A 27,269-nucleotide genomic window follows, 5' to 3' on the forward strand; every position below is an offset into this window, starting at 1 on the left:
AATTAAAAGATGGGAGCAACCATTTTTGGAATCCTATTAAGTATCTATAGACTTGCTGAAATCTTTAGGATCATTTAATTTGATTCTCTAGTTGGAAAAAGAAGAGGTGGAGTGGAATTTAGAATTTCTTATAAGCAAATTTCATCTCTTACAGTCTCACAAAATTACATGGTCCGAGGGTATCAGAATCTCTGTTAAAAAAAGGGGTCTCTCGGTAATTAAGGAAATGGGAAATGAATACCCAAGGGAACTCGCCAAAGCGTCCGTGCACATCCATTTGCTTCTCCCATTCCACCGTCTGCCATTGTTATTGTTGATGACACACACTACAATAAGTTTGTTGCTGTTTCATAGAGCTTAAACGCCCCAACAAAAAACTTCCTCCATATTCCTGCCTCCGCCACGGTACACTGCCATGTCCCAGTCTGATCCATCCACATTTATTCTTTATCCATTAACTTCCTTGGCAGGTTTAGCTCATTCCACAGGGATCACTTTTTTGAATTTCTTCCCCCGTTATCCTAAGCCAAAACCATCTTCCAGGCACATCGACAGGCTCAGACTAATCCGAAACGCACTGTAGAGGTCCCAAAAAGGCATTAGCGCTGGCCATGATTCCTACTGCATACACACCCTCGGATCGAACCTGGGACGGATGCTTAAGCAACCCAAGTACCTGCCACTTGTGCTAGGTCTCGTGGTTCCACAGGGATCACCTTTCACAAGTAATCAACCATCACTCTCTCAGCTGCACCGTACACCTCCATCTCCATCTTCGCCAGCACGCTACTTCAAGATCCAAAGAGTTCTTTTAAACATCACAACGTATTTCTTATATTTTAATCCAAATAATATGGTACATGCACATTTGAATTACAAACATCGCAGTTATTATTTAGGATAAAAATAAATCCTGTTGCGTCTAAACTATTAATTCAAACCCTAAAGCAAAAAATCACACGCTCTATATCCAAAATTTAAAAAAAGGGAAAACTATGCGCAAATTTATTTTGATCAAAATACTTTTATTTCCATTATTTATATAACAAAAATTTTATTTAAAAAAAAAAAAAAAAACAACTGCGTGAACTTCAAACGTTCCACTGATTTGCAGACTTAAAGGACCAGCAGGCGTTGATAACAAAACCAGTATTAAGTCTGCTACTCTTAACATATTTATTCAAAAATTAGAAGTCTCAAAGGCAAGAAAGGGACGTCAACACCATGAGGAAGCAAAAATAATCGATTTCCATTTTTTTTCCCGAGATCTCAGTCAAAAGTGTAACTGCAAAAGAAATCATTTTTTCATTACACTTTTATCTCGCTCGGCATTACCTTGACGGACAAAAATGAGAGTTCTAAGAAAGTCCATCGCAGCAGGACAATTTAAGTTGCAAGGTAAACTGAATTAGATGATTGATGACTTGCACACTGGGCACGAGGTCCTTCTACGGAGCCAAGGATCAATACACTGCCAAAATGCAGGTTAGTTAGCAGGTTTAGAATTTACTCCTCACCAGAAGAAAAAAATAGAATAAAGATTAGCTGGAAGGTCATACATCTTTGTGAAATTTGTGCAAACAAGGAAGATGACGAATCACTTCTCCCGTAACTGGAATCTCAAGACATATGGCGCACGACTCTTGGAAATTGTCAGTCTAACAAAACAAAAATGAGAGAAACATTAACCAGTGAGTCAGTCTCAAATATGCATTCAAGTGCATATCCCATTATGCTCATGTAAGCATTACCTGTATAGTGGACTGCGGCAAACTATTGATCTGATGGACAGATGCACCAGCATGTTGGTGATTATTCTCATCAAGGGCCAACAGCATTTCATAGTCATTTCTGTGTGAATGAAAGAAATAAACGTTTCAACTATAGAGGCTAAAACCAACAATTTGAAACTACAAGAACCAAAACCAAAATTCGATTAAATTATAAGGACAAACATCGATATTAACCCTTAAATTTATGTTCCTTACAGCTATGCTAATGGGCAAGCATGTCAACTCAGCAAGTGAATTCAGGCCAAAAAAAAAATAATAATAATAATAAAATTCAGCAAGTGAAAGGGTACTGAAAGTATATATCTAAAAGACAACACAATATCACTCCAACTCGGCTACAACAGCGAGACAACATAATGTCACCCCAACTAGGCTATAAAAGAGGTAGCGACTCTTGCAGGGTTGCAGCAGCACAGTAGTAAACCAAATCGGCCATGAGTACCCATATCTCTCTAGTTGAGGAGGATTAATGGAATATTGTCCAGAAATGAAAGTAATCATACTCAAAATCCTTGCATTTAACGTAAAGAAAGAACTTCGTCTTAACCCAAAAAAAAAAAATTTGAAACTCCATTTTGGACCTGAATTGCTCCTGAAGCTTCTTAATCCAGATGTACCATCATAGGAATTACTGAACAAAAATGAAAAGCATAAACCAGGGCAAAGTTAACTTCCTGAACATTTGACTGCTACATTTTGACATCACATTCATGGGGAACTCAAAGCTTACTACGTCCATTTAAAGTAATTAAATAGAAACCTCAGTTGTCAACCAAAAAAAATATACATTTCCTCTTGAATGTTCTTAAGCACGTTGATTCCTAACATTTTTCATCCACACAGAACAGATACACCAAGGAACAATTGCATTCAAGACGTCCTTTCTTATGGAGAAATAAATAATTGACCAACACGACAAAGAAATTAATTGATGCCCACAAATTTATCATAAAAAGCTTACTCATTGAAGTCTCGGTGAGCTTGAAATATGTCTTCAGCAATTCCCATATCACTAATATCTCCAACTGCATCCTCCAATGCTTCCAAGATATCAAGTCTCTGAACAAGAAAGGTAATTACTGTGTTAGCAATTTACTCCCAATACAATCCTCCCAAAAACTCATGAGACAAGTGATACAGAAATTTAGATTCGTCTCTGATATTACCTGAAGTAAGTTTTCACTCAACATTAAACCCTATTATAATAAAAGAGCACACCAGCTCTAGGAAATAAGGGAGCAATACCCTCTAGAAAATGAGGAGGCAATAGTAGAATATTCACAACATCTCGTGTAATGAGAAACATTTTTGTCTTACACAAACAATCATCATAGTTACCTTAAAAGATGTTAAAACATCCAAGAGAAGTAGACTGAAGAAAGAAACAAGAATAGAACTGGGGGGAAAAGCAAATGAAAATACCATGTCAAAGTCCATATCCACAGGAAACCGGAGACGTCTTCCTCTGGTTGCAGTGGCAGGTACTGAAGACCGGTTTAAAATGCGACTCCTCAACTGTGACACTCTACTAGAGGGAGGGACATGAGGAACGGCTCTCCTTCTATTTGAAGGACTTTGGTGAGACCGGGAACGAGGCTGTCTATTTGAGGTTGCCCTTGACAACCATCTCTATATAATTAAAATAAAAGATTCAAGAGAATATGTTAAGTAGCAATGCATGAATGGCAAAAGCAATTACCTATACAGAAAGTACACGTGGACCTGTGTTTTTTTGTGTGTGTGTGTGAGAGAGAGAGAGAGAAGGGACCAATTGACACCAGTTTCAAGTAAAATTTACAAGACGAATTTCTTACAAAATCATATTTCCAAATATTACACTAATCCAACATCATTTCATGCTCCATTAAATAAAATAAAAAATCTAGCATAACATTTCTTTTTTTGTGAAAACATCATGTACTTTTTAAATGGAAAGAGACTATTAACTTTTTTATCACATAATGTTATCTAATTCATCTTAAGTTTGGTATGTTAGATCAACATGATAATCATTTTCCATAATCAAGCAAGAGGTGTAGTGTTGAGGTTAAGCCATCCATCTTTATTTGTCTCTGTAGTCTCTACCAGAATAAACTATGATGCTCAGTGTTTTCCTTATAACCTATCATAACAAGGGAAAAAGGCATCATTTTATTTCATATTCATTACAACAGATCCCTATCATACACAAGGGTATGGGTGTGGAATTACAAAGCATCTTAATGGCAGGCACCTCTAAAAATAATTTTACATGTTAGCATTCATAAACGGTCCATAATATTTTTTTTAAAATTTATAATATGCAAAAGGATTAACTTGTAACAAAAAAGGACCAATTATCATTGCTTTCAAACCAATAAGTTACCACCAAACACCAAGTCTTATTATTCAAAGTGTTTCCCTTTTACTGAAAAGACTTTTACATGGTCATGTAACATGAGATTGATTTGGCACGTCCTTCCTATCCCCCCATTGTGCGTGGAAGAAGGCATAGAGTGGAGTGAAAAGAAAATAAGCAATAATTTCAGCATCATAGCTGCAGAGGTTTTTCTTTTCTTTTCTTTTCTTTTGGGGGGGGGGGGTGTTGTTGAGCTCGAGGTATCCACTACTAATAACAGAAACTAATTCCCTCGCACAGTAGACATACATTAAAGGTCATGTTCCAAATTAGAAGCATCTATCGCTAACTCCTTACATCTTTTCCACACACACACACACACACAGAAGCTTACAGGGTGTGATATATGGTGACTCTCAAGAGATGTATGCAGAAGCTCCTCCTCATGTTGCAATGTCCATGCAAAATGTTCATCAATATCCTGGATTACATATGACAAATGCCAGTAATAAGAAGCATATGCTTAGAATATATCAACCAGAACAAAGTGACAATTAGTAAATAACTGACCTCTCCCCCATCAAAAGAATCCTCATGATATAGTTGTTCTTGAAGTTCACGGGCCAATATCTCATCTGCTTCTACCTGTCTAGCCCGAGTATCTGAATCAATAGGATTCATGTCATCTGAATCATGGGATGCTCTGTTGATGTGTGTTGATCCAGGTAACACCTCGACAACTTCAGGACTTTGAGGTGAGCTTATAGTTGATGATTCCCCAGGCGAATCAAGAATCATAATCTCTGGATTAAGATTTCTAGAAGATGATGCATTTTTCCTTTGCCTTTTAGTCAGTTTGTCTGCTGTATTACAAGGTCTAGTTGACTGTTCAGCATCAGGAATGATCAAAGAAGTTGCATGATTTTCTAGAGGATACCTATCCATAGTGTTTTGACTGCTCCCAGTTTCTCTTCTACCCACTCTGTTCCTACATTGTGTCGTAATAAATCTTTCAGAATCTACACCTCTCCTTGAACGATGCCCAGTTACATCATGCAAGGGCCAATGAGTAGTTCTGCAGTTACGTGTCATTGTCAAACCATCTGATCCCCAAAGCTTTCATGCGAATTTCTGATGGCATTACTGGTACCACTGGCCTCTTCATGATTATCCATAGGGCTGCTGAAGTAGCAAAAAAATGTCGTAAAATTTCAAAGCCTTGGAGTTAATACATAGCAGACGTAATAGAGCTGATACAAACATTTTGAAAATCATAAGGAATACTTAATGTGGATTCATCAAATGACATCCGTTTACATCCTCTTCATATTTATTCTGCAGATATTTATGATTTAGCATCTAGATCTACAGCACTTTCATCAGGATAGGTGTCAATAACCCAGTTCAACAAATATTTTAATGAAGATTTCTTAGCAAAGGTAATACTAACCAATAGCTTCCATTAGCAAACACTTAATTGTATAAAGCACAGTAGCACTACCTGCTGGCTGTGTTGATAGTTCTGGCATCATGCACACTTGAAGGATGGATAAATAATCCTTTTCCCTTCACTCTGTTACTGCTTCTCTCTTCAGCAACTATATCATTGATACTCGCATGAGAAGTTGTGTTGCCAGAAACATCATCCACCACATGGCCCTGTTCAACATCATTCTGTTCAGCAGATTGTTTTGCTCTAGCTGCAATATTATAAGGTGAGATACAGCCATTTCGCACCAATCTCTTCTGCCCTCTGAATCTTGGGGCGGTTATAAGGCGAGGAGACAAAGACACCTGCTTTTCAGTTTTTTGATGAGAATCACTAGACAGATCAATACTCTTTCCACGATCAACAGTTACATTTGAGCATGGATTTGTTTTATCATCTATTTTACACTTTCCTCTTAAGACATTGCTAGATATATTTGAAGAATCAGGGATGCAAGATATAGGAGATTTCCCAGTGTTTGCTTTCCCGTCTTTCTTAGTTTCAGTTGCATTATCGTTCAATCCTTGACGTGAGAAAAATGGTTTGAGTTTTTGGGGCTGTCCATTTTCTTCAGTCAAATCAAAGACAGTAACACCCCCATCACCACCGGAAGATGAGTTAGAAGGAAATTTAAGGCATATATTTTTCCCTTTCTCCATCTTCTCAGATCCAGCTGTATATGCGAACTCTTTACTAAAAGATTTGTCAGCTTGGGACCTCCTAAATATGGGAGCATTTTGAGAAGCACAAGAATTATTTGATGGGGATGCAGCTATGCAGTTATTCATTTCACCACTGTTTGAGCTCTTTGAAAGACAAAAAGCCAATCTTCCGTTCTTACTGTTTTCAGCAACAGGGGGAGCCCTCTCTCCCTTCTCATTCACACAAACATCAGGATTACCAGCATATTTTCGACCAAAATGCCTATTAGTTAATCTCTCAGGGGTGTCAGGAACATCCACAATTTGATCAATCTCCATATCCTCCATATTTTCTTCTGTATCACATACAAAGTTCAAGCCAGTCATATAAAGAACGAGCAAACCATTAAAAAAAATAAAATAAAATAAATCCAAAACAACCAGCTGAACTCCACAATATGCTAATGCTTGGAAAATAATATAAGCCTGACAATATGAATAAAGAGGAAGAGATTGATATGAACATGAATGGGAAGATCTTAACGTGGCATCCTAGCTACTCCATGGACTGATAAGCAATTGTCAAGAAATTAAAGCCCTCAAGACAGGATGAAATCAGAATTTCTGTTTCAAAAATCTTTATTTTACTTTATTGGCTGAGGAGGCAGACTCGGAAATTATGTTTAGCACTGGCAAATGGAATCCAAGCAAATGTAAGCAGTAACTCAGAATTTTATATCCCTGGGCAAGGACTTTGTGTGCAAAAAGAAGAGATTTTGAGAAATTAGGAAGGGGGGCTAAATGAGGCAGTTCCAGTTCATCAAAAGAAAAATGAATACGACGAAACCTGAAGAAAGGAAGTTGCTAAACTAAAGTTGTTACACTGAGTAATCAGCTTTGTATTACACTTCCCACATAAAAGAATCAAACAAAAGTACTGAGAGATAATAACAGTAGTATATTGATGCTTGCTGAAAATAAGAGACCAATGCATGCATTGAACTTTTTTAAACAACCCAGAATAAGGTCTGACAATAGTTTTTGTGAAAATAAATAGTAGACGCCCACAAAATACACAAATAAAATGAATTTGAATAACGACAGAAATCTTGAAACCTGCTACATCTATTTATTCAGATAAAAGAAAGCAAACATCCTAACGGGAAAGGATATAAAATCCCAACAAACAAGACGGGAAAATTTGATGACGATGAAAAATGAAAAAGTGACAGGACAGCACAAGAAAAAGAACCGCAGAAAAAATAGGGGGACAAAAAAGAATCCACCAAAACAGAAAATATAAGATGAAATAGAGAATAAAGATTACTTGAATATTTGATCGATTCGAAATTTAAAAACAAATAACGGAAAATATAGGGAAAAAGAGAATATTACCCAGTTATCGGATGGATTCGAAACTCGAACGTACCCCGAAGGACGATGATGGTGATAAGCCCCTGCGCTGAATCGATTCGCCAATGGATGTATGCGCATTGCGGATCACCATCGCTTGCAACGATCTGGTGTTCGGCCAGATGTCGGGTCGGTTTACTAACCAGCATTCGTCGGGTAAACCAAAAACATCTTTGCTTCTGCGCATAAAACTTATCCTGTAAAAACCCAAAAAAAAAAGGACCCAGGCCCGTGCAGAGCCCGCCTATTCCCTTTAAAGAATGCCTATCAAAACCAGCTGCATTTTTACCGATTATAAATATAAATTCTTGATAAAAGAAGATATAAAATAAAAGAGCAAACAAAATTAATTTAAGTTTTTAACTCTTCTTTTCTAATTTTTTAAATCAATTTCATTAAAATTTTTCACTTATCTCATTTCTTCCATTTTCCTCATACCAAGCGGTGAAACGGACACTTAATATATGTATGAGTAAATTATTTTTTTTTAATACTTCAATGAGTCCAAATAATATATTTTAGCTTGAATGTCGCCTTGCAACTGCTACATGGCTTGGAATGAATAGTACTCCCTTCGATTTTAAATATAAAACTCAATTCGCAGTGTAATTTATACTATAAAATGAGTTGTATATTTAGAACCAGAGAAATAGTTATTTTCAATGGGAGGTTACTTGTGAGAAGAAGAAAAAAATATAGTCAATTGCGATGATTTCTAGGTGAGGTTGGCCTTGCTTTACAAATTCTATTGGCTGCCTCTTGCATGCACGCGGCTGTGATATTTTCCCGTGTCATAAGTAGGGGTGTTCAAAGCCGGCCCGTCCCGGTTCCAATCTTATTGGGACGGGACGGATCCGTCCCAAAATTTTTCGGGACGGGACGGGACAAAAAAAGGACCGGGACGGGACGGGGTCGTCCCGTCCCGGTTCCTTTTTTTTTAATTTTTTTAATTTTTTATATAATATCATTTTTTCATATTTTTTTAAGATTTGAGACTATTGTATAGAACTATGGATATATTTATTTAGAGTTTTTATATTTGTTAATGATTTGAGATTATTGATGATTATAATTTTTAGCAAGTTTTTATTGTGTTAAAAGCTTTTGTTTAGAGTTTTTAATGACTATTATATGTAATATTTTGAGCTTTTGTTTAAGAGTGCCCAAACAAATAAAAAAGATGTTTTTATAAGATTTAAGCTCAAAAAAATATAATTAAAAAAATCAGATTTTTTAAAAAAAATTAAAAAAATTAAAAATAATAATAATAATTTCGGGACGTCCCGGTCCCGTCCCTACCAGGACCGGGACAATCCTGGGATGGGTCGGGACACGGGACAGAAAATCTGTCCCATTACTATTCATCGGGATGGAACTAGGACGGGCCTGTCCCGGTCCCGATCCGTCCCGTGAACACCCCTAGTCATAGGCTAGTGACTGTCTTTAGCTGTGATATTTTCCCATATATTATTCAAAAAAATATTCATAAATTTAAGATTAAAAAAGTAATTATAATAGCTCTCCCGAATTTCATTTAATATTAAGAGATGTTAAGATAGCTAACTTTTATAGGTTTAACTTGTAAATGACCCATCTAGACTTGTAAATTTAATCAACTAGAGTAAAAGTTTTGCTTTGTAAATTTTAATCCCTTAGAATTCATCGGTATTAAAAGAAATATAGGAAAATTATACATGTATATAATTTTCTTATGAGGGACTGTGAATAATTTTCTCTATATTCTTATACGGCTTTCCACCACATCTGTTCTGCACACACACATATATGTAAGAATATTCAATTTTGTGTTATTTTAATTCAGTTTCATACCCATGAGTATTTTGAAAGATTTAAGGTTACGTTGGAAATTTGGAATTAAAGACGTAACAAAATCATCATTTTTGCTGATTTAGAAGTTCTTTGACTCACACTAAGGGGGTGTTTGGATACCCTAATAATCACTTTTCATAAGTATTTTTTTACAAATCGAGGTAAACTCTCTACATATTTACTTTGTATACCGTAAAAGCACTTCTGAAACCATGATTTTGATCTTACCCCAAATACCCTCTAAGTTGCATTGTTACTTTTGGCACTTGCTGCGCTCCATGTATTGCGAGTCGTGGTGCGAGGGTGGAGAATTGCCTTGAATAATTCAAGATAGACTGGCTTTACAAGAGGGATTAAAAGTTCGAAACTTAGGAAAGAAGTTAATGTCATGTAAATCGTCAATATCGTAATTTTTATATTGCAAACTCTTTTGCACTCTACATAGACCACATTAAATCAAGACAGACTAACTTTTAATAAATAAAGCGGATACATTTTCAGTGCATTGTAAAAAAAATTAAAAGAACATCCCAGAGGGTCCCAAAAAGGGGAAATAGCAGTATAAATTATTCACGACCGGGCCTCCATTTCATTTCCAGTGTGCTATTGGGCCTATTAGTTAACACCCACACTGCGGAGAACAACTGTCTCAACAGTGAGCCCAGGCCCAAACCCAAACAAGACTCCCCAGTCAAGGCCCTCGCCAGTAGTCTTGAGCCCATCTTCCGCGGACTTCCTCCTCATCTCGTCCAGAATGAACAACACGCACGCACTCGACATGTTCCCATACTCACTCAGCACGTGCCTCGTCGCCCTCATCTTCTCCGGCTTCAAGCTCAGCTTGGCCTCCACCTGGTCAAGAATCGCGGGCCCGCCTGGGTGAGCGATCCAGAAGATGGAGTTGTAGTCAGAGATCCCCAGTGGCTGGAAAGCCTCCACCAAGGCCTTCTCGATGTTCTTGGAGATCAGTCCCGGAACGTCCTTGAGAAGATGGAAGGTGAGCCCCACCTCGCGCAGATGTCCGTCAATGGCTCCTTCACTGTCTGGTAAAATGGTCTGAGCGGTCCACACCATCTCAAACAGAGGCTTCTCCACGGGGAGCGGGTCAGAGCCGACAATGACGGCTGCCGCACCGTCTCCGAAGAGGGCCTGCCCAACAAGGCTGTCCAGGTGGGTGTCGCTGGGGCCGCGGAAGGTGACGGCGGTGATCTCGGAGCAGACGACGAGGACGCGAGCTCCCTTGTTGTTTTCGGCCAGGTCCTTGGCGAGACGGAGGACCGTGCCTCCGGCGAAGCAGCCCTGCTGGTACATCATGTAACGCTTGACGGAGGGGCGGAGGCCGAGGAGCTTAGTGAGCTGGTAGTCGGCGCCGGGCATGTCGACGCCGCTGGTGGTGCAGAAGATGAGGTGAGTGATCTTAGACTTGGGCTGGCCCCACTCCTTGATGGCTCTGGTGGCGGCCTCTTTCCCCAGCTTGGGGACTTCCACGACCACCATGTCCTGCCTGGCATCCAAAGAAGGCGCCATGTACTCGCATATGTTTGGGTTCTCCTTCAAGATTTCCTCCGTCAGGTGCATGTACCTCTTCCTGATCATTGACTTTTCGCCTGAAATTGGGTTGCAATGACATGTTAGTTCAATCATACGTATCAAATATTCAGACAAATTCGATCTATGGATCTGTTTCGTGAAATCAACAGTTTCGCTTCATAAATTATTACATTTTCATGAGAGTCTGGGTTCTATTTCCATCAAACATTCAACCACTTTTGTCTCATCAAGCAAAACTTGGGGTCAAACATTTTGGATTAAGATTCCGATTCTTCTATCTCGATCGAAAACTCAAACCACTTTTTTTTCCCCCAAATTGTTATTACCTCCGATCCATAATATAAGAGTTTATTTGGCTTTTATTTTGATCTTAAATATTAAACTCTAATCCTATTTATTTATTTTATGAGACTTTTTAATATAAATAAAATAAAACCAAAAGAAAAAGGAGACATCTATGATTCTACAAAAAAGCCTTCTGCGCAAGAGGGCGGCCGTATATATCTCATAATAAAAAAGATATATAGCGTGGTTGAAACAGTCTAGTCCCTGTTTCCCTTTAGTAAGCTAAGTCAACTCCCCGTGATAAACTTTGAGGAACTAAACAAAGGCAAAACCATATACATCTTCACTACCAAACACAAAAAAGAGAATGAGATTAAAAAGACATACACATGCGCTTGAACTTCTCTTTGAGCTCAGTCTTGTGCTCGCTGTTTGTGATCCTGAAGTAGTAATCAGGGTAGGTGCTCTGGTCCACACAGTTGGGTGGAGTGGCCGTTCCTATGGCCATCACGGTGGCCGGCCCTTCTGCCCTCTGAGCCTTTCGGATCTCATCAACGCTCACCATGTTGTCTTTTTCTGAGTTTTGGAAGTATTTGGTAGCAATCTGCTCGGAGGGCAACCTACCCTACAGATCACGGGAAGAAGAACTTGCAGGTATGAATTAATGAGAGCGGTGCCAGAGGGGCTAAAGGGTGTGTGCTGCGAAATGGTAGGGGAAAGGAAGGTGGGTTTTTATATAGGGTTTGTGGTGGAAGTTGATGAGCCGAGGGGTAGATGAACGTCACGTGCCTCGCTAAACTCTTCCATAGAGATGCATTTTCAAGCCCTCAACCCCACGTGACACCAGAGTTTGGTAGCACCACCGCTTCCACTCGCTGTTACTTCGTTGAGTTTTCCTCCCCACAAAATAAAATAAATTAAGCAGAATTTCAATTTTCAAGTTTCTTATATTCTAATCGCCCAGTCACCATTTAACGATAACATCAAAATCAAGTAATGGACTCGTCTTGATATTTTAAATTAAAATCTCACAATAATTATTTTTTTATCAAATAAGCTGATAAAATAAGAAAACTTGTAAATTAAATTAAGTCTAGTATTACCTTTAGCTTTTGAATTCTAACGAGCCCAAAAAAGAAAAAACAATACAACGAGGTTGGTATAGCATTTTCGTGGACTAGATGGAGCTACATGTGCGTATTGTACTAGTATAATTCAGCAGGTAGTTCGTATTAATTATATATTAATTGTGTCTTGGTAGGTGGACGGTTGGATTGTCAACTTGTCAAGATTATACGCTCGTATATATACTAATATTTAAAATGATTTATATTTTTTCTTTTTTTGGTACCTAGCCCTGAGCTAAAATTATTGATACGTCGAAGCATTATTAAAACAAATAAATTAATCTTATGATAAGGGATCATGTGGCAAGGAAAAAAAATCCTAATTATGATGGAACATTTGACCTGTTACTTGTGTGAATTTAAACAAAAGGGTGTGACCATGATAGATGGCGATATTTAGAGCCAGGCATGGGAATTTTTTTTTTCGAAAAGAAAAAACAGATTGCGTAATATGGTTAAAGATGAATTCGTAATACCAACACAGCGCCCCTTATTCACATTCGATTGTTAATGGTAAGTTGAAATATACTACCCCGTCTTAATTATAAGATCTTGTTTATTGTCTATAAATGAGATCTTATTCTTAGGACCATAGATAGTAATATATAAAAATACACATATCTATGTTTTCGCTATTAATATATAGTGCTATGCGTTTTTTAAATATTAATATTACTCGAAATTGCATATGACTGTTTCAGATTCGCTCTATTTGACCATGGAATTTTGGGCTCAAACTCCACTTCGTGCGTGGGTGCGGAACTTAGATCAAATACTTTAATTTTCAGAATATCGAATTGATTTTTTTTATATAAATTTATTCTATTGATTTAAATTTCTTATGATGCACTTAAAATTGATAGTAATTGCTGCTACTGATATTATGACAAACCAGACCGCGTATAAGATAAAGTAACTACACCCTTTAGTTGATTTTCCCAAGTCTAATGTGTAGATAATAAACAATGATTTGGTATTGAATATTAGTGTCTTCAAAGGCTTTTCTTCCGAGCTTAAAAATGCCTTTGTTTATTAATCTGTTTTGGTCGTATTATATATATTATGCTTCATTGGCTTCGATCTTATCTCTAGTCTAACGTATAATCAAATTCATAATGAAGCAACGTACAAAACGTGCCTGTTCATTTTGCATGCTTCAAAAAGTAACTTTATTTCAAAGTAGAACCATTCCAGTCAAATTAAATATTTTAGGGATCGTGATTTTTTCAAAGGAAAAGAAAGGACTTAGGCTACAAGCAATCATCAAGCTTTGGGACCGGTACTTTGAACAAAGATGGATATATAAATACGTGCACATCAAGCAGTACTCGGTCATAAACTAGAGAAAGAATATTACCGGCTATGAGTTCTCAAATATTTTAATTGTTTCGGCCAGCCATCGAAAATGCGCTTAAACTTACATGTGGATGTGGATCTGATTTTAAAAAGTCGCCTCCATATATATAAACATGACTTAGTCGTTAATAATGAGGTATTCTTAATCACTTCGATTAATACGGTGTTAACTAATAATAAACATATATAAGGCCGCCATGAAGGAAACAGCATTGATTGTTTGTGTGCAGTTTCCAATTGGTCGTTATTTTTGACTCCATGCTCTGCCTTCTATCAACGATGCCCTACAGTGTAGAGTCCACTTGCAAATCCTCCGTAATGACCCACCAACCCACCCGTTCGGTCCAAAACGCATAGTTTGACCCATGTGAATATAATTCTAATATCCTCATTCTATGTCTTGACTATTCAACCCCAAGTGTATATTACAATCACTTTTTCGTCTATTAAAAAAAGGAAAAGTCACACTTAGATAATGGTTTGGTACGAGTCTACGAACCCATGCGTTAAGTTTGCCACCAAACTCGTGCCATCACCACGAGCCTGCAACTTCCACAGCTTTTCATGCTGGTAGAGAGCATGCACGTGCTCAAAAAGTTATATATAAGGGATAGATCCAATCCCAGCTTCTTCGCTCAACAAGTTCATAACACATAACCTTCTTTGCTCCCCACAGTATTCTATTTTCCGTCCGATCTCTCTTCTTGTTTTTAGAGAAGACAATAACAGGGGGAAACATGGTGAGTGTTGAGGAGATCCGCAAGGCTCAGAGAGCAGAAGGGCCAGCCACAGTAATGGCCATAGGAACAGCCACTCCACCAAACTGTGTCGATCAGAGTGCTTATCCAGATTACTATTTCAGAATTACTAACAGCGAGCACAAGACTGAGCTCAAAGAAAAATTCAAGAGAATGTGTAAGTATTCTTTATCCAGCAATTTGTTAATCCTGCTTTTGGGAAGTAACAATGTTAACCTTGTACACCCAGATTTGCAAATCCAGTGTGTTTGAATATATTTACACCATATATGATCGAACTAACGTGTCCTTCGACATTTCAGGCGAAAAATCAATGATCAAGAAGAGGTACATGCACCTGACGGAGGAAATCTTGAAAGAGAATCCGAACATTTGTGAGTACATGGCGCCTTCTTTGGATGCAAGGCAGGACATGGTGGTCGTGGAAGTTCCCAAGCTGGGCAAAGAGGCCGCCACCAGAGCCATCAAGGAGTGGGGCCAGCCCAAGTCTAAGATCACTCACCTCATCTTCTGCACCACCAGCGGTGTCGACATGCCCGGCGCCGACTACCAGCTCACCAAGCTCCTCGGCCTCCGCCCCTCCGTCAAGCGTTACATGATGTACCAACAGGGTTGCTTCGCCGGAGGCACGGTCCTCCGTCTCGCCAAGGACCTGGCCGAAAACAACAAGGGAGCTCGCGTCCTCGTCGTCTGCTCTGAGATTACCGCCGTCACCTTCCGCGGACCCAGCGACACCACCTGGACAGCCTTGTGGGACAGGCCTCTTTGGAGACGGTGCGGCCGCTGTCATTGTCGGCTCTGACCCGCTCCCCGTGGAGAAGCCTCTGTTTGAGCTGGTATGGACGGCTCAGACCATTTTGCCAGACAGTGAAGGAGCCATTGATGGACATCTTCGTGAAGTTGGCCTGACCTTCCATTTGCTCAAGGACGTTCCCGGGCTGATATCGAAGAACATTGAGAAGGCCTTGGTGGAGGCCTTCCAGCCATTGGGTATCTCTGACTACAACTCCATCTTCTGGATCGCTCACCCAGGTGGACCTGCGATTCTTGACCAGGTGGAGGCTAAGTTGGGGTTGAAGCCAGAGAAGATGAGGGCGACGAGGCACGTGCTAAGCGAGTACGGGAACATGTCGAGTGCCTGCGTGTTGTTCATTTTGGACGAAATGAGGAGGAAGTCCGCGGAAGATGGGCTCAAGACCACCGGGGAAGGACTTGAATGGGGTGTCCTGTTTGGGTTTGGTCCTGGACTTACCGTTGAGACCGTTGTTCTCCGTAGCATAGCCGCCTGAAACCTTAACTAAGAGCATTCTTTGCCATTATGTTTCACTTGTTTTTTTGAGAAAAATTTGTTTATGCACTGTGTATTCATGTACCTGTGGGTTTTTAAAATTTCAAATTATAACTTGTATATTGCAAAGTTATTCACAGCAAGGAGCTACGAAAATAAGATGAACACAACGTTCTCCATATATAAGACTACTACTGCAAGCTTCATTTATAATTCTTTTCATATATATCTTCTAAAACTTATAATTAGATGCAATCACTTCGCTTTCGATAGAGGTTTGAGGATTAAAAGTAAGGACGGGTTATAAATCAAAGGCACACACACACACACACACATATATGAATAGAGGAGAGAGTGTGGTGGCGGCTTGACCGTTTGAGGAACAGAACATCGGCAAATTAATTAGCTAGTCATTAGAGCAAGCGAGTAAGTTAATAATATTCCGTAACGAAATAAACAGCAGTGTGACCAAAGCTCTATCGGGGTAGGCAATATCTTCCATACGCATTTGAAACTATAAGTGGAGAGAAAATAGATCTGTAGAACTAGATCGTTGTGTTTGGGTTTGTTGGTAAGCACGTGTTAAAGAATTTAGGTTAGAATATTAGTTATGGATATGTTTGTCGGGAAGGACTAATCTTCCATCACAGTTCCGTTGCTGAAAGACATATGGATGTATAATACAAATGATAGAATGGGTTCTTGTGTTACTCCAGTTTTGGTCCAAGACTTGACTGTACCGTCAATTATATTGATATTATACCTCCGGTTCTTAATATAAAATCTCGTTTGACTTTTGTTTTAGTCCTAAATATAAGATCTTAGTTCACTTTGTCTCTCATATTTATTCTTTTTTTTTAAAGATAGTCCTTTTAATAATAATGGTTTTAACCAAAAAAACTTGATTAGTAAGGAATATTTAGGAAAAATAACACATATTTATTGCAAATAACTAACTTAATTTGTTTTCTTAATATATTCAAATTAGTCAACTGGCTCTTATATTTAAGACCGGAGGTAGTACATAATATGATTTCTTTATTGTTTAAAAATACACATATAGCTGCCAGTTTATATGGGTAGACTCTAAGGCACTAACCTTATAGTTGAGATATAAAAAAGATGTGATAGACCCGCCAACTTTGAATTCGTCATTAATTAAGTTTAATCATAATAATAATAATGTTATATATAATACTGCCATCATTTGTTAGTTGTGTTTGCACTCTTTAATTTATTTATGATGATTGCCGTCTAATGCTTTTAAATATTTAGGTTCAAAAAGTTTTTAGTGCTTATCCATATGAGAATCTTAATTAATTACACCTTTTACGAAACTCGCAAGAATGTAACTACCCCCAGTGCGACCACTCCGCTGCATTATAATGTAACCAATAAAATTCTCAAGAATCTTTGTCAAAACTCATTTAACATGTTATTGCAGGTCTCTGCATGTTAACATGGTCAAACCTCATCACCAAGCTAGCTAAATAATGTCCTTTATATAATACTTAGGGCATCTATATATATATATATGTATGTATATAAAATATAACATCCAAATTCAATGCATTGGCGCCTACCTTCTTATTAATTTAACCTTATATGCATGAATGAGTTAGCTGTTTTCTAAGAATAGCAAAGACCATATATAATACTTCTGGTTTTTAATAATAAAAAGCTAGTGGACTAATTTAAATACATTAAGAAAGTCTGTTAAGTTAGGTGTTGTTTTTCTTATAATAACTTTATTAATCATGTGTATTAGCTATAACCATTATTTGATAAAACTTTTAACATGTGCAATCATTATAAGAACTATTTTTAAAAAAATGATTAAATATAAGAGATAAAATAAATTAGAGTCTTATATATAGAATCAAAGTGAAAGTGAAACTAGTTCTTATATGAAAATAGTATAATGAACATTTTGATTAATTATTGTTTTTGAAAAGGTTGGAAGTAAATAGCGGGAAGCTGCCTTTCTTTAATCTGCCCCGCCTCCTTTCATTGGCCCAGAGTTGAAATATTGCCCCATAATGATTCGTTGTCTTCTTTTGACCATATCGATCATCAATTAAGATATTTGAAATTAAATTCAACAAAGAATAATTTAATAAAAATTATTGTCACCTAACTTTATATTTTGTCCTAATGTCAGTATTTCTAAATAATTTTCAGATATAATATATTTTAAAATATAAATCAATTCCATGATCCTCGTTCTTAAAAGTAACTTCCCTTAATTTTGTTAATTCCATCCTTATCTTCACCAACCCGTTCTACAACAACGACTTTTCAAAGTGGTTAAAAAAACACTTGCTACTGCTGTGCTTAAAAATACCCTCTCTTTTTTTTTTCCAATTCCTCGTTATAAGCATAATTAAAGACAAAAACAGGGTAATAATCAGAGCAGTTTCTTTAAAATAATTAAGTTAAAAAATTGAATGAGATGCATCACCATCGTCGGCCCAAAAAAAAAATTATCATGTTTGAAAGGATAAATTAAAGCCATGTTGTATTAAATGGTTCATTGTCCACTAATTTTGTGGCTAAGCAATATGGAAATCTAAGATCTACACACACACAGCCCTATTTACAATTGTGAAAAAGTACACCAGAGAAGACTCCAATCTCCGTGCTTTTTATTCTTCTTGCTATTTATTTGAAAGCTCGGACGCCGTAATTTATAGGTATGCAACTTTTTCATTACTCTAATTTCTTACACTTTAATTTAACACAGTAGAATTAAAAACAAAACACAAAAGGTTCATTTGCACGAAGTTCAGGAGCAAGAATAAATTTTAATCCAAAAAGATTTTCACACATGTCAATCAAAACAATACATAAGGCGGATATTCCGAATGATGTTGTGCGGTATCTGAATACCCACGTAACCGATAAACGGAACTGTCATTTGTTAGGCCACGTAACATGTCATGTGTTCATTTATTTCCTGCTGCTAACAAGAAGCTAGGTCCCATACATTTTACTATATAATACTCCTCCGGTCCTAATTATGAATACCCACGTAAACCGATTAAACGGAACTGTCATTCTGTTAGGCCACGTAACATGTCATGTGTTCATTTATTTCCTGCTGCCAACAAGAAGCTAGGTCCCATACATTTTACTATATAATATAAAATTTATGGAAAAATACATCATTGATCACCCATAGTACGGATGGTGAGTTGAAGTAAAATATACTCGTGCGCAAAGTAGAAGGCCCGAATTAACCGGAAGCATTCCATTTGTCAGGACACGACACAAATTTTAATTGGGAAATCTCCGCTATCTTCCTCTTCTGGCGTGATTATAACTATATAATATAAAATTTATGGAAAAATTACATCATTGATCACCCATAGTACGGATGGTGTTGAAGTAAAATATACTCGTGCGCAAAGTAGAAGGCCCGAATTAACCGGAAGCATTCCATTTGTCAGGACACGACACAAATTTTAATTGGGAAATCTCCGCTATCTTCCTCTTCTGGCGCTGATTATAACGCATCAGAAGAACTTCGTTCTTATATAAAAACCTGGTTAAAGTATATATCTAGTATTTTAATTTTGTACAAGATTTTTATTTAGTCTCTTAAATTTAAAAAACATATATTTGGTTATTTAACTCTAAAATTATTAGATTTCAATGATTATTTTTTGTAACAATCATGAATTTTTTAAAAATTAAACCTAATATCTTAACATTTGAGAATGTTTTATTAATATTTAAAATCTTAATGTCATCATTTTTTAAAAAAATTTAAGACTGAAAGACTAAAAATATACGTTTAAACTTAAGAAATTAAATTAAAATCTTATATAAAATTTTTAACAGTGAAACGGGAACACGTTGATATCGCCGAAGTTTAAAGCAGTGACTTTGACGTCACGTAACGTGTTAGTTAATTAACGCATCCTATTTTTTTTTTAAAGGAAAAAAAGGGGGAAAAGTGAAGAAAAGTCCAACTTTAGTGGTGGGTCAAAAGGTCAAATCTTTGCAATTAAAAATAAGAAAACTGATATAAAGAATACAATGGTTGGCTGGGGGTTTCATAAAAAATAGATGTTGACTTGGTGCGCACACGAAAGAAAGAAAGAACGGAGTCTACAAAGCAACGCCAATATTTCCCACCAAACTCTTTAGTTCCAAAACAAGTAGTGGTGTTGTAACCTTACCATTATTAATATCATAATAACGTAATGTTAGATAAACTCCATCCACGTGGTCTTCAGCTACCTTCTCAATTCATTCTTCAGCCTCCTCACACGCCTATAAAACCCCTTCATCCTTCAACATGTTCTTCGCAACTCAGCCTGTGATATGTATTAGCTCTTCTTCTCTCTTACTTCTCTGCGCAACCTCCTATCAAACAATCCCGATATTACTCACTCTTGTCCATCAGAAGCTTTCAGGGAGGCCAGATGGTGAGCGTTGATGAGATCAGAAAGGCTCAAAGGGCTGAAGGTCCGGCCACCGTTATGGCCATAGGAACGGCCACCCCACCCAACTGTGTGGATCAGAGTACCTACCCTGATTACTACTTCAGAATCACTAAGAGCGAGCACAAGACTGAGCTCAAAGAGAAATTCAAGCGCATGTGTATGTCTCTGTCTCTCTCTTTTCATTTTACATATATATGGAATGCGTGTGTATCTTCTCTTTTAACATATGACTTCCTTTGTGTTTTTAGCACATTATTTCTCTGGCTATCTTGTTTCGCTAAAAGAAACAGGCACAAACAATATGGGAATGGAGTATAAACCGAAAAGGAAGCTAGTAGTTAAATCCAAATAAATGACATGCAAGAATGCTGAGCATAGCAGCAACTATATTATTATTGCTTTCTTCGCAGGACGATGAAAAAGTTACTCGAATCAATTAAGTATATCCTAAAACTTATGTTTGGCAGAGTTATCTACGAAGCTAAGCTTTCGAATTAAAGTTTGCTGAATGCTTAGATGACAATATATATATATATATATATATATAATAATTTAAGTCAAACACCACAAAATATATACAATCCCAGTTATTGATTCAGATCTGGAACTAATAGCTGACGTTACGGAATTTCAGGCGAAAAGTCAATGATCAAGAAGAGGTACATGCACCTGACGGAGGAAATCTTGAAGGAGAACCCAAACATATGCGAGTACATGGCGCCTTCTTTGGATGCCAGGCAGGACATGGTGGTCGTGGAAGTCCCCAAGCTGGGCAAAGAGGCCGCCACCAGAGCCATCAAGGAGTGGGGCCAGCCCAAGTCTAAGATCACTCACCTCATCTTCTGCACCACCAGCGGCGTCGACATGCCCGGCGCCGACTACCAGCTCACCAAGCTCCTCGGCCTCCGCCCCTCCGTCAAGCGTTACATGATGTACCAGCAGGGTTGCTTCGCCGGAGGCACGGTCCTCCGTCTCGCCAAGGACCTGGCCGAAAACAACAAGGGAGCTCGCGTCCTCGTCGTCTGCTCCGAGATCACCGCCGTCACCTTCCGCGGCCCCAGCGACACCCACCTGGACAGCCTTGTTGGGCAGGCCCTCTTCGGAGACGGTGCGGCAGCCGTCATTGTCGGCTCTGACCCGCTCCCCGTGGAGAAGCCTCTGTTTGAACTGGTGTGGACGGCTCAGACCATTTTGCCAGACAGTGAAGGAGCCATTGACGGACATCTGCGCGAGGTGGGGCTCACCTTCCATCTTCTCAAGGACGTTCCGGGACTGATCTCCAAGAACATCGAGAAGGCCTTGGTGGAGGCTTTCCAGCCACTGGGGATCTCTGACTACAACTCCATCTTCTGGATCGCTCACCCAGGTGGGCCCGCGATTCTTGACCAGGTGGAGGCCAAGCTGAGCTTGAAGCCGGAGAAGATGAGGGCGACGAGGCACGTGCTGAGTGAGTACGGGAACATGTCGAGCGCGTGCGTGTTGTTCATTCTGGACGAGATGAGGAGGAAGTCCGCGGAAGATGGGCTCAAGACTACTGGCGAGGGCCTTGACTGGGGAGTCTTGTTTGGGTTTGGGCCTGGGCTCACTGTTGAGACTGTTGTTCTTCGCAGTGTGGCAGCATAAGAGCCTCCCAGTTTTAGGTCTTCCATTTATCTATATATACGTGTTCCTTCCACTTGTTTCCTTATGTTTCGAGAAAAAAAGTATTCTTTGTTAGTTCCTTCATATAAGAGTGCTTTTCCAAAACTTCATGTGGCACTTGTAAATTGCAATGTTAAATTAACAAACAATCAGAATAACATGTAGTTTTCTATACCACTTACCAAGTCGCAAGGCCTGTTTTCCCAAATACCAGCTTCCATGAACCTTGTGTACTTCTTTTAGGAAGCACTTGAACCCTTTGGGAATCTTGTAAATCTTCTTTATGGTACATTTATTTATTTTTATTGAAAATCTTATTAATGGAGATTCATAAAATCGATGTGAGGAAGAAGCAGCTAGTAAACTATTACAAGAGATTTTGTTGATATCATTCTGTTTCTTGACCAACCTTTTTCTCCAAAAAAGTATTCTTAACTTTCAATTTAATTACTAAAGTGGGAAAATATATGCATTTGACGTGAGTTTTACTCTCACTTGCTTGATTCAAAGCCTTACCAACTGGTCACATTGAAATTACTATCTTGGTAAACAAGTGCGGCCAGAGAAATTTTTCCTTTGTTTTTTTTTTTTGGGATCTATTTATTTAAACTACCGTACTGTTTCAGACCCAAAGATAGAAAAGAGAGAATTACCAAGAGATTCCAGGAAAAAAATTTAATTACCATAAAGTGTCAACGAGGAGTGACTAACCTAAACATATTGTCTTTTCTATATTAAAATTTGTCATTGCTTACTCGTCATTTGTTGATGTATTTTAAGGTAATTAAATTTATTTCCTGAAACTTGAATGTAGTTCCCCGACCAAAAAAAAAAAAGCAGAGGAAAAAACCACTCTATTCATTTACCCTAATTATCATCAAACGCACACTTTCTCTCTATAAGCTAGGACCAAAACGCTAAAAAGAATTGATGATGTGCTGAGTACTATTCGGTTCTTAATAAGTAGGTAGTTGGCGTTGAATTGGATTCTAATTAAATATAAGACCTTAATTCACTTTATCTCTAATATTTTCTGAAAATATCCCTGTGAATTACCAAAAGGTTCTTATCAAGAAATAATTTAATCATCCAATATTGATGATTGAAGAGGATAATTTTAGAAAGATCAACACACATTTATAACAAATAACTGACTTAACTAATTTTTTAATATTTTAAAAACCTATCTAATTCTTGTATTTAAAATCATGGTGGTATTTCAGTAAATAATCAATTTCCTGACTAACACGTTACCAGCTTTGATTCCCGAAGTCAGGCTTTGTGGCATCCAATAACGTGGCGTCGTGGCCAGACTTCGCAGCATGAGGCCCTTCAATTAAATAACACTACCTCCGGTCCTGGTCTAATTATAATGGTCAATTGACTAGTTTGAGGTGATTAAGGAAGTAAATTAATTAGTTATTTGTTTAAATAGGTGTTGTCTTTTTTTAAAATATCCTTGTTAATAAAGTGTATTGACTAAAACTATTATTGTTAGAAGGGTTATTTTGAAAAAAAAATATAAATATAAGAGATAAAATGGATTGAGGTTTTATATTTAGGATCAAAATAAAAGTCAAACAGGATTTTATATTAAGGAACGGAAGTAGCAGTTATTTTTTTTAGCGAGTGAGCACCAACAAATATATTCAATTCGATAATCGATGCATATTCAACGTGTTCATATATCATGCACATGCGTCTAAGAAGACATAACTTTGGTAAGCACAGAGGGATAAATTTATTTACTTAGGTTGTTACGAGAAAGGAAGCGATGTTTCAGGGAAGGCCGAGCAACATCAAGAGTGGGTAGTTGCCTTTATTCGCTCCATCTAACTCTTCCTCTTCTTTCATTGGTCCAAAATTAAAGCTGAAATGGCCATTATATATTTATTTATTATTCTTGTCTTATCATGCTCTAATCTTCCTTTGACTATTTTCATTGTATCACTATTGACCCACAATCTTTATTCGCAATTACGATTTATATATATACGTCATCCAATGTGTTCATAAAATAAAAAATATTTCATATTTCCTGAGAGAGAAGTATTTATTTCATATAATTTAAAATTACTACTAAATCGAACACTACTTTTAACTTTAAAATTTAATATTTTTTCCCTCAAAATTATCTTTTGTCCTTTAACGGATATAATAGAAAAAGAAAGATGAATATATAGAACAAACTTTGACACGCACACACAGATACACACATATATCAAGTATTGAAGAAAACATTACTGAAAACAAATCAATACGCAACTAAGCAATAATAATAAAGTATTATTACCTTTAGTCCTTAATATAAGAATCCTATTTGACTTTTATTTTGATCCTAAATATAAAATCCCAATTTATTTTGTCTCTTATATATTTATGCATTTTTTTCAAGACAGTCCTTTTAATAATGATAGTTCTAACTAATATAATTGATTAGTAAGGATATTTTAGGAAAGACAACACCTATAATTTAACTTACTTTTTAATCTCCTTAAATCAGTCAACTAGGTCTTATAATTAGAATAAAAAATAGTATAAAGAGACATGACTGAACGGACAACAACTCTAGTCGTTGGATGAAAAGGGTAAAGTCAACGAGATAAACATACTTATATGAAAAAAAGTTATAAAGACCCTTTTGTTAATTTCATATAAATATATTATTTTTATTGGACCAAGACCAGACAAAATAAGTTTCATGGAAGATATTAATCTCTCGTAACAACACGACGAATCAAAAAGTTTTAATTGTGAGGCCATATTTTCAATGTGATTATTTTCCATAACAGGACACATGAGGGCAATCAAAAATTGAAGGGGTTGATGAATAATAAGATTGAGGACTGAGTAGGTGGGCGCGCGCAATAGCAGTTTGGTAAGTGGAAGAACAGAGTCTATAAAGTAAGGCCGGTATTTTCTCACCAAACTGCCACGCAGGTGAATGTTCAACTACCATCTCTCCTCCCTCCTTCCTTCCTTCCCTTACCTATAAATATAACCCTCTTCTCTTCTCCTTCCCCATCTCTCTATCTCCCAACACTCACTAGCTTAGCCACCTACCTATTTCTTTGCTTCCTTATCTGAGAGCGAATTGAAACACAATGGTGAGCGTTGATGAGATCCGAAAGGCTCAGAGGGCAGAGGGGCCGGCCACCGTGATGGCCATAGGAACGGCCACTCCACCCAACTGCGTGGATCAGAGCACCTACCCTGATTACTACTTCAGAATCACCAACAGCGAGCACAAGACTGAGCTCAAAGAGAAGTTCAAGCGCATGTGTATGTCTCTTTAATCTCGATCCTTGTTTTCTTTTCTTCGTTGATCCTTCTCTTTTTGTGAGTGGTAGTTTCTGTTATAAAAGGCGTATGCATGGTTTTACCCTTGTTTAACTCCTCAAAGTTCATTAAGGGGAGTTGACTTGTTAAATTGAAGCAGAAAGACAAGACTGTTTCAACCACGCTATATACTACTTCCGATCTTTAATATAAGACTCTATTTGATTTTTATTTTGGTATTAAATATAAGACCCCAATCCACTTTATCTCTCATATTTATATTTTTTTTTCAAAGTAGTTCCTTCTAATAATAAGAATTCTAGTTAATATACTTGATTATAAGGATATTTTAGGAAAGATAACACCTATTTAAGACAAATAACTAACTAACTTATTTCTTTAATTTTCTCAAATTAGTCAACTGACTCTTATAATTAGGATCGGAAGTAGTATTTTTTTTATTATGAGACATATATGGCTGCCCCTCTTGCGCAGAAGGCTTTTCGTACAATCATAGATGTCTCCTTTTTCATTTGGTTTTATTTTATTGATATTAAAAAGTCCCATAAAACAAGCGCGAGTATTGACTAATTAATAACAATTAAGAAAAAGAAGTGGTTTCCGATCGAGATAAAAGAATCGAATCCTAACCCGGAATGTTTGACCCCAAGTTTTGCTCGATGAGACGAAAGTCGTTGAATGCTTGATGGAAATAGAACCCAGACTCTCAAGAAAATGTAATAATTTATGAAGCGAAACTGTTGATTTCACGAAACAGATCCATATAGATCAAATTTTGTCTGAATATTTGATATGTATGATTGAACTAACATGTCATTGCAACCCAATTTCAGGCGAAAAGTCAATGATCAGGAAGAGGTACATGCACCTGACGGAGGAAATCTTGAAGGAGAACCCAAACATATGCGAGTACATGGCGCCTTCTTTGGATGCCAGGCAGGACATGGTGGTCGTGGAAGTCCCCAAGCTGGGCAAAGAGGCCGCCACCAGAGCCATCAAGGAGTGGGGCCAGCCCAAGTCTAAGATCACTCACCTCATCTTCTGCACCACCAGCGGCGTCGACATGCCCGGCGCCGACTACCAGCTCACCAAGCTCCTCGGCCTCCGCCCCTCCGTCAAGCGTTACATGATGTACCAGCAGGGCTGCTTCGCCGGAGGCACGGTCCTCCGTCTCGCCAAGGACCTGGCCGAAAACAACAAGGGAGCTCGTGTCCTCGTCGTCTGCTCCGAGATCACCGCCGTCACCTTCCGCGGCCCCAGCGACACCCACCTGGACAGCCTTGTTGGGCAGGCCCTCTTCGGAGACGGTGCGGCCGCCGTCATTGTCGGCTCTGACCCGCTCCCCGTGGAGAAGCCTCTGTTTGAGATGGTGTGGACCGCTCAGACCATTTTACCAGACAGTGAAGGAGCCATTGACGGACATCTGCGCGAGGTGGGGCTCACCTTCCATCTTCTCAAGGACGTTCCGGGACTGATCTCCAAGAACATCGAGAAGGCCTTGGTGGAGGCTTTCCAGCCACTGGGGATCTCTGACTACAACTCCATCTTCTGGATCGCTCACCCAGGTGGGCCCGCGATTCTTGACCAGGTGGAGGCCAAGCTGAGCTTGAAGCCGGAGAAGATGAGGGCGACGAGGCACGTGCTGAGTGAGTATGGGAACATGTCGAGCGCGTGCGTGTTGTTCATTCTGGACGAGATGAGGAGGAAGTCCGCGGAAGATGGGCTCAAGACTACTGGCGAGGGCCTTGACTGGGGAGTCTTGTTTGGGTTTGGGCCTGGGCTCACTGTTGAGACTGTTGTTCTCCGCAGTATGGCTTCTTAAAAGGCCGGATGTATCTTTGCTTAGTTCGATTTTACCACCGTATACCACAATTCAGCCGGACCTGGGCTTATTTAATTTTTCAATTTTTCCATATTAATGATATGAAACTGTTTGTCGGAAAGATTTCATGATCATGTATCAACTTATTTATGATGTCGAGTTTTTTTTTTAAAAAAAATTAAACAT

General features: G+C 38.1%; 5 protein-coding genes across 12 annotated transcripts; 3 read left to right on the forward strand and 2 right to left on the reverse strand.

The window, feature by feature from the left end:
- Positions 1-1,225: 1,225 nt before the first annotated feature.
- LOC114730567 (uncharacterized) lies at positions 1,226-7,775 on the reverse strand. The gene is given in 10 exon segments (XM_028917661.1): positions 1,226-1,471; positions 1,560-1,658; positions 1,752-1,851; positions 2,755-2,852; positions 3,216-3,422; positions 4,526-4,612; positions 4,702-5,232; positions 5,235-5,313; positions 5,633-6,617; positions 7,657-7,775. Coding segments are annotated over 9 exon segments (2,241 nt in total). The 5' UTR covers positions 6,610-6,617; positions 7,657-7,775; the 3' UTR covers positions 1,226-1,408.
- Positions 7,776-9,888: 2,113 nt separating this feature from the next.
- On the reverse strand, positions 9,889-26,106 carry LOC114730557 (chalcone synthase 1). 6 transcript variants are annotated; one of them, XM_028917645.1, is made up of 3 exons: positions 25,170-25,244; positions 11,728-11,960; positions 9,889-11,111 (listed from the first exon to the last, which is right to left on the reverse strand). In XM_028917645.1, exons 2-3 carry the CDS (start codon positions 11,903-11,905, stop codon positions 10,120-10,122), a joined length of 1,170 nt encoding a protein of 389 aa, XP_028773478.1. In that variant the 5' UTR covers positions 11,906-11,960; positions 25,170-25,244; the 3' UTR covers positions 9,889-10,119. The 6 variants fall into 6 exon arrangements, with proteins under 6 accessions (XP_028773478.1, XP_028773483.1, XP_028773481.1 ...); XM_028917650.1 differs by having other exon boundaries at positions 11,728-11,838; positions 25,170-25,188; XM_028917648.1 differs by lacking the exons at positions 11,728-11,960; positions 25,170-25,244 and adding an exon at positions 26,072-26,106 and having other exon boundaries at positions 9,889-11,092.
- On the forward strand, positions 11,736-22,169 carry LOC114730561 (chalcone synthase 1). 2 transcript variants are annotated; one of them, XM_028917655.1, is made up of 2 exons: positions 11,736-11,763; positions 20,955-22,169. In XM_028917655.1, the coding sequence occupies exon 2, from the start codon at positions 20,966-20,968 to the stop codon at positions 21,941-21,943; it is 978 nt and encodes a 325-aa protein (XP_028773488.1). In that variant the 5' UTR covers positions 11,736-11,763; positions 20,955-20,965; the 3' UTR covers positions 21,944-22,169. The 2 variants fall into 2 exon arrangements, with proteins under 2 accessions (XP_028773488.1, XP_028773489.1); XM_028917656.1 differs by lacking the exon at positions 11,736-11,763 and adding an exon at positions 20,215-20,477.
- Positions 11,738-27,232, forward strand: LOC114730558 (chalcone synthase 1). 2 transcript variants are annotated; one of them, XM_028917652.1, is made up of 3 exons: positions 11,738-11,797; positions 25,110-25,243; positions 26,095-27,232. In XM_028917652.1, exons 2-3 carry the CDS (start codon positions 25,123-25,125, stop codon positions 27,081-27,083), a joined length of 1,110 nt encoding a protein of 369 aa, XP_028773485.1. In that variant the 5' UTR covers positions 11,738-11,797; positions 25,110-25,122; the 3' UTR covers positions 27,084-27,232. The 2 variants fall into 2 exon arrangements, with proteins under 2 accessions (XP_028773485.1, XP_028773484.1); XM_028917651.1 differs by lacking the exon at positions 11,738-11,797 and adding an exon at positions 11,910-11,937 and having other exon boundaries at positions 25,062-25,243.
- On the forward strand, positions 14,482-16,054 carry LOC114730563 (chalcone synthase 1-like). Its single transcript, XM_028917657.1, is given in 4 exon segments — positions 14,482-14,738; positions 14,884-15,312; positions 15,315-15,338; positions 15,341-16,054. Coding segments are annotated over 4 exon segments (1,161 nt in total). The 5' UTR covers positions 14,482-14,560; the 3' UTR covers positions 15,871-16,054.
- Positions 27,233-27,269: the final 37 nt, after the last annotated feature.

The sequence above is a fragment of the Neltuma alba genome, unplaced genomic scaffold (assembly GCF_004799145.2).
Source record: "Neltuma alba isolate B1F8T4 unplaced genomic scaffold, ASM479914v2 tig00012743_pilon, whole genome shotgun sequence".
NCBI lineage: Eukaryota > Viridiplantae > Streptophyta > Magnoliopsida > Fabales > Fabaceae > Neltuma > Neltuma alba.

What these genes read in the sequence shown, in the direction of transcription:
- LOC114730557 (XM_028917645.1), bottom strand. Translation starts at nt 11,905, where the DNA reads ATGGTGAGCGTTGATGAGATCCGAAAGGCTCAGAGGGCAGAAGGGCCG. An exon ending in AGAGAAGTTCAAGCGCATGT is followed by an intron (nt 11,112 to 11,727) that starts GTATGTCTTTTT and finishes ACCCAATTTCAG; the next exon opens with GCGAAAAGTCAATGATCAGG.
- LOC114730558 (XM_028917651.1), top strand. Translation starts at nt 25,066, where the DNA reads ATGGTGAGCGTTGATGAGATCCGAAAGGCTCAGAGGGCAGAGGGGCCG. An exon ending in AGAGAAGTTCAAGCGCATGT is followed by an intron (nt 25,244 to 26,094) that starts GTATGTCTCTTT and finishes ACCCAATTTCAG; the next exon opens with GCGAAAAGTCAATGATCAGG.
- LOC114730561 (XM_028917656.1), top strand. Translation starts at nt 20,300, where the DNA reads ATGGTGAGCGTTGATGAGATCAGAAAGGCTCAAAGGGCTGAAGGTCCG. An exon ending in AGAGAAATTCAAGCGCATGT is followed by an intron (nt 20,478 to 20,954) that starts GTATGTCTCTGT and finishes ACGGAATTTCAG; the next exon opens with GCGAAAAGTCAATGATCAAG.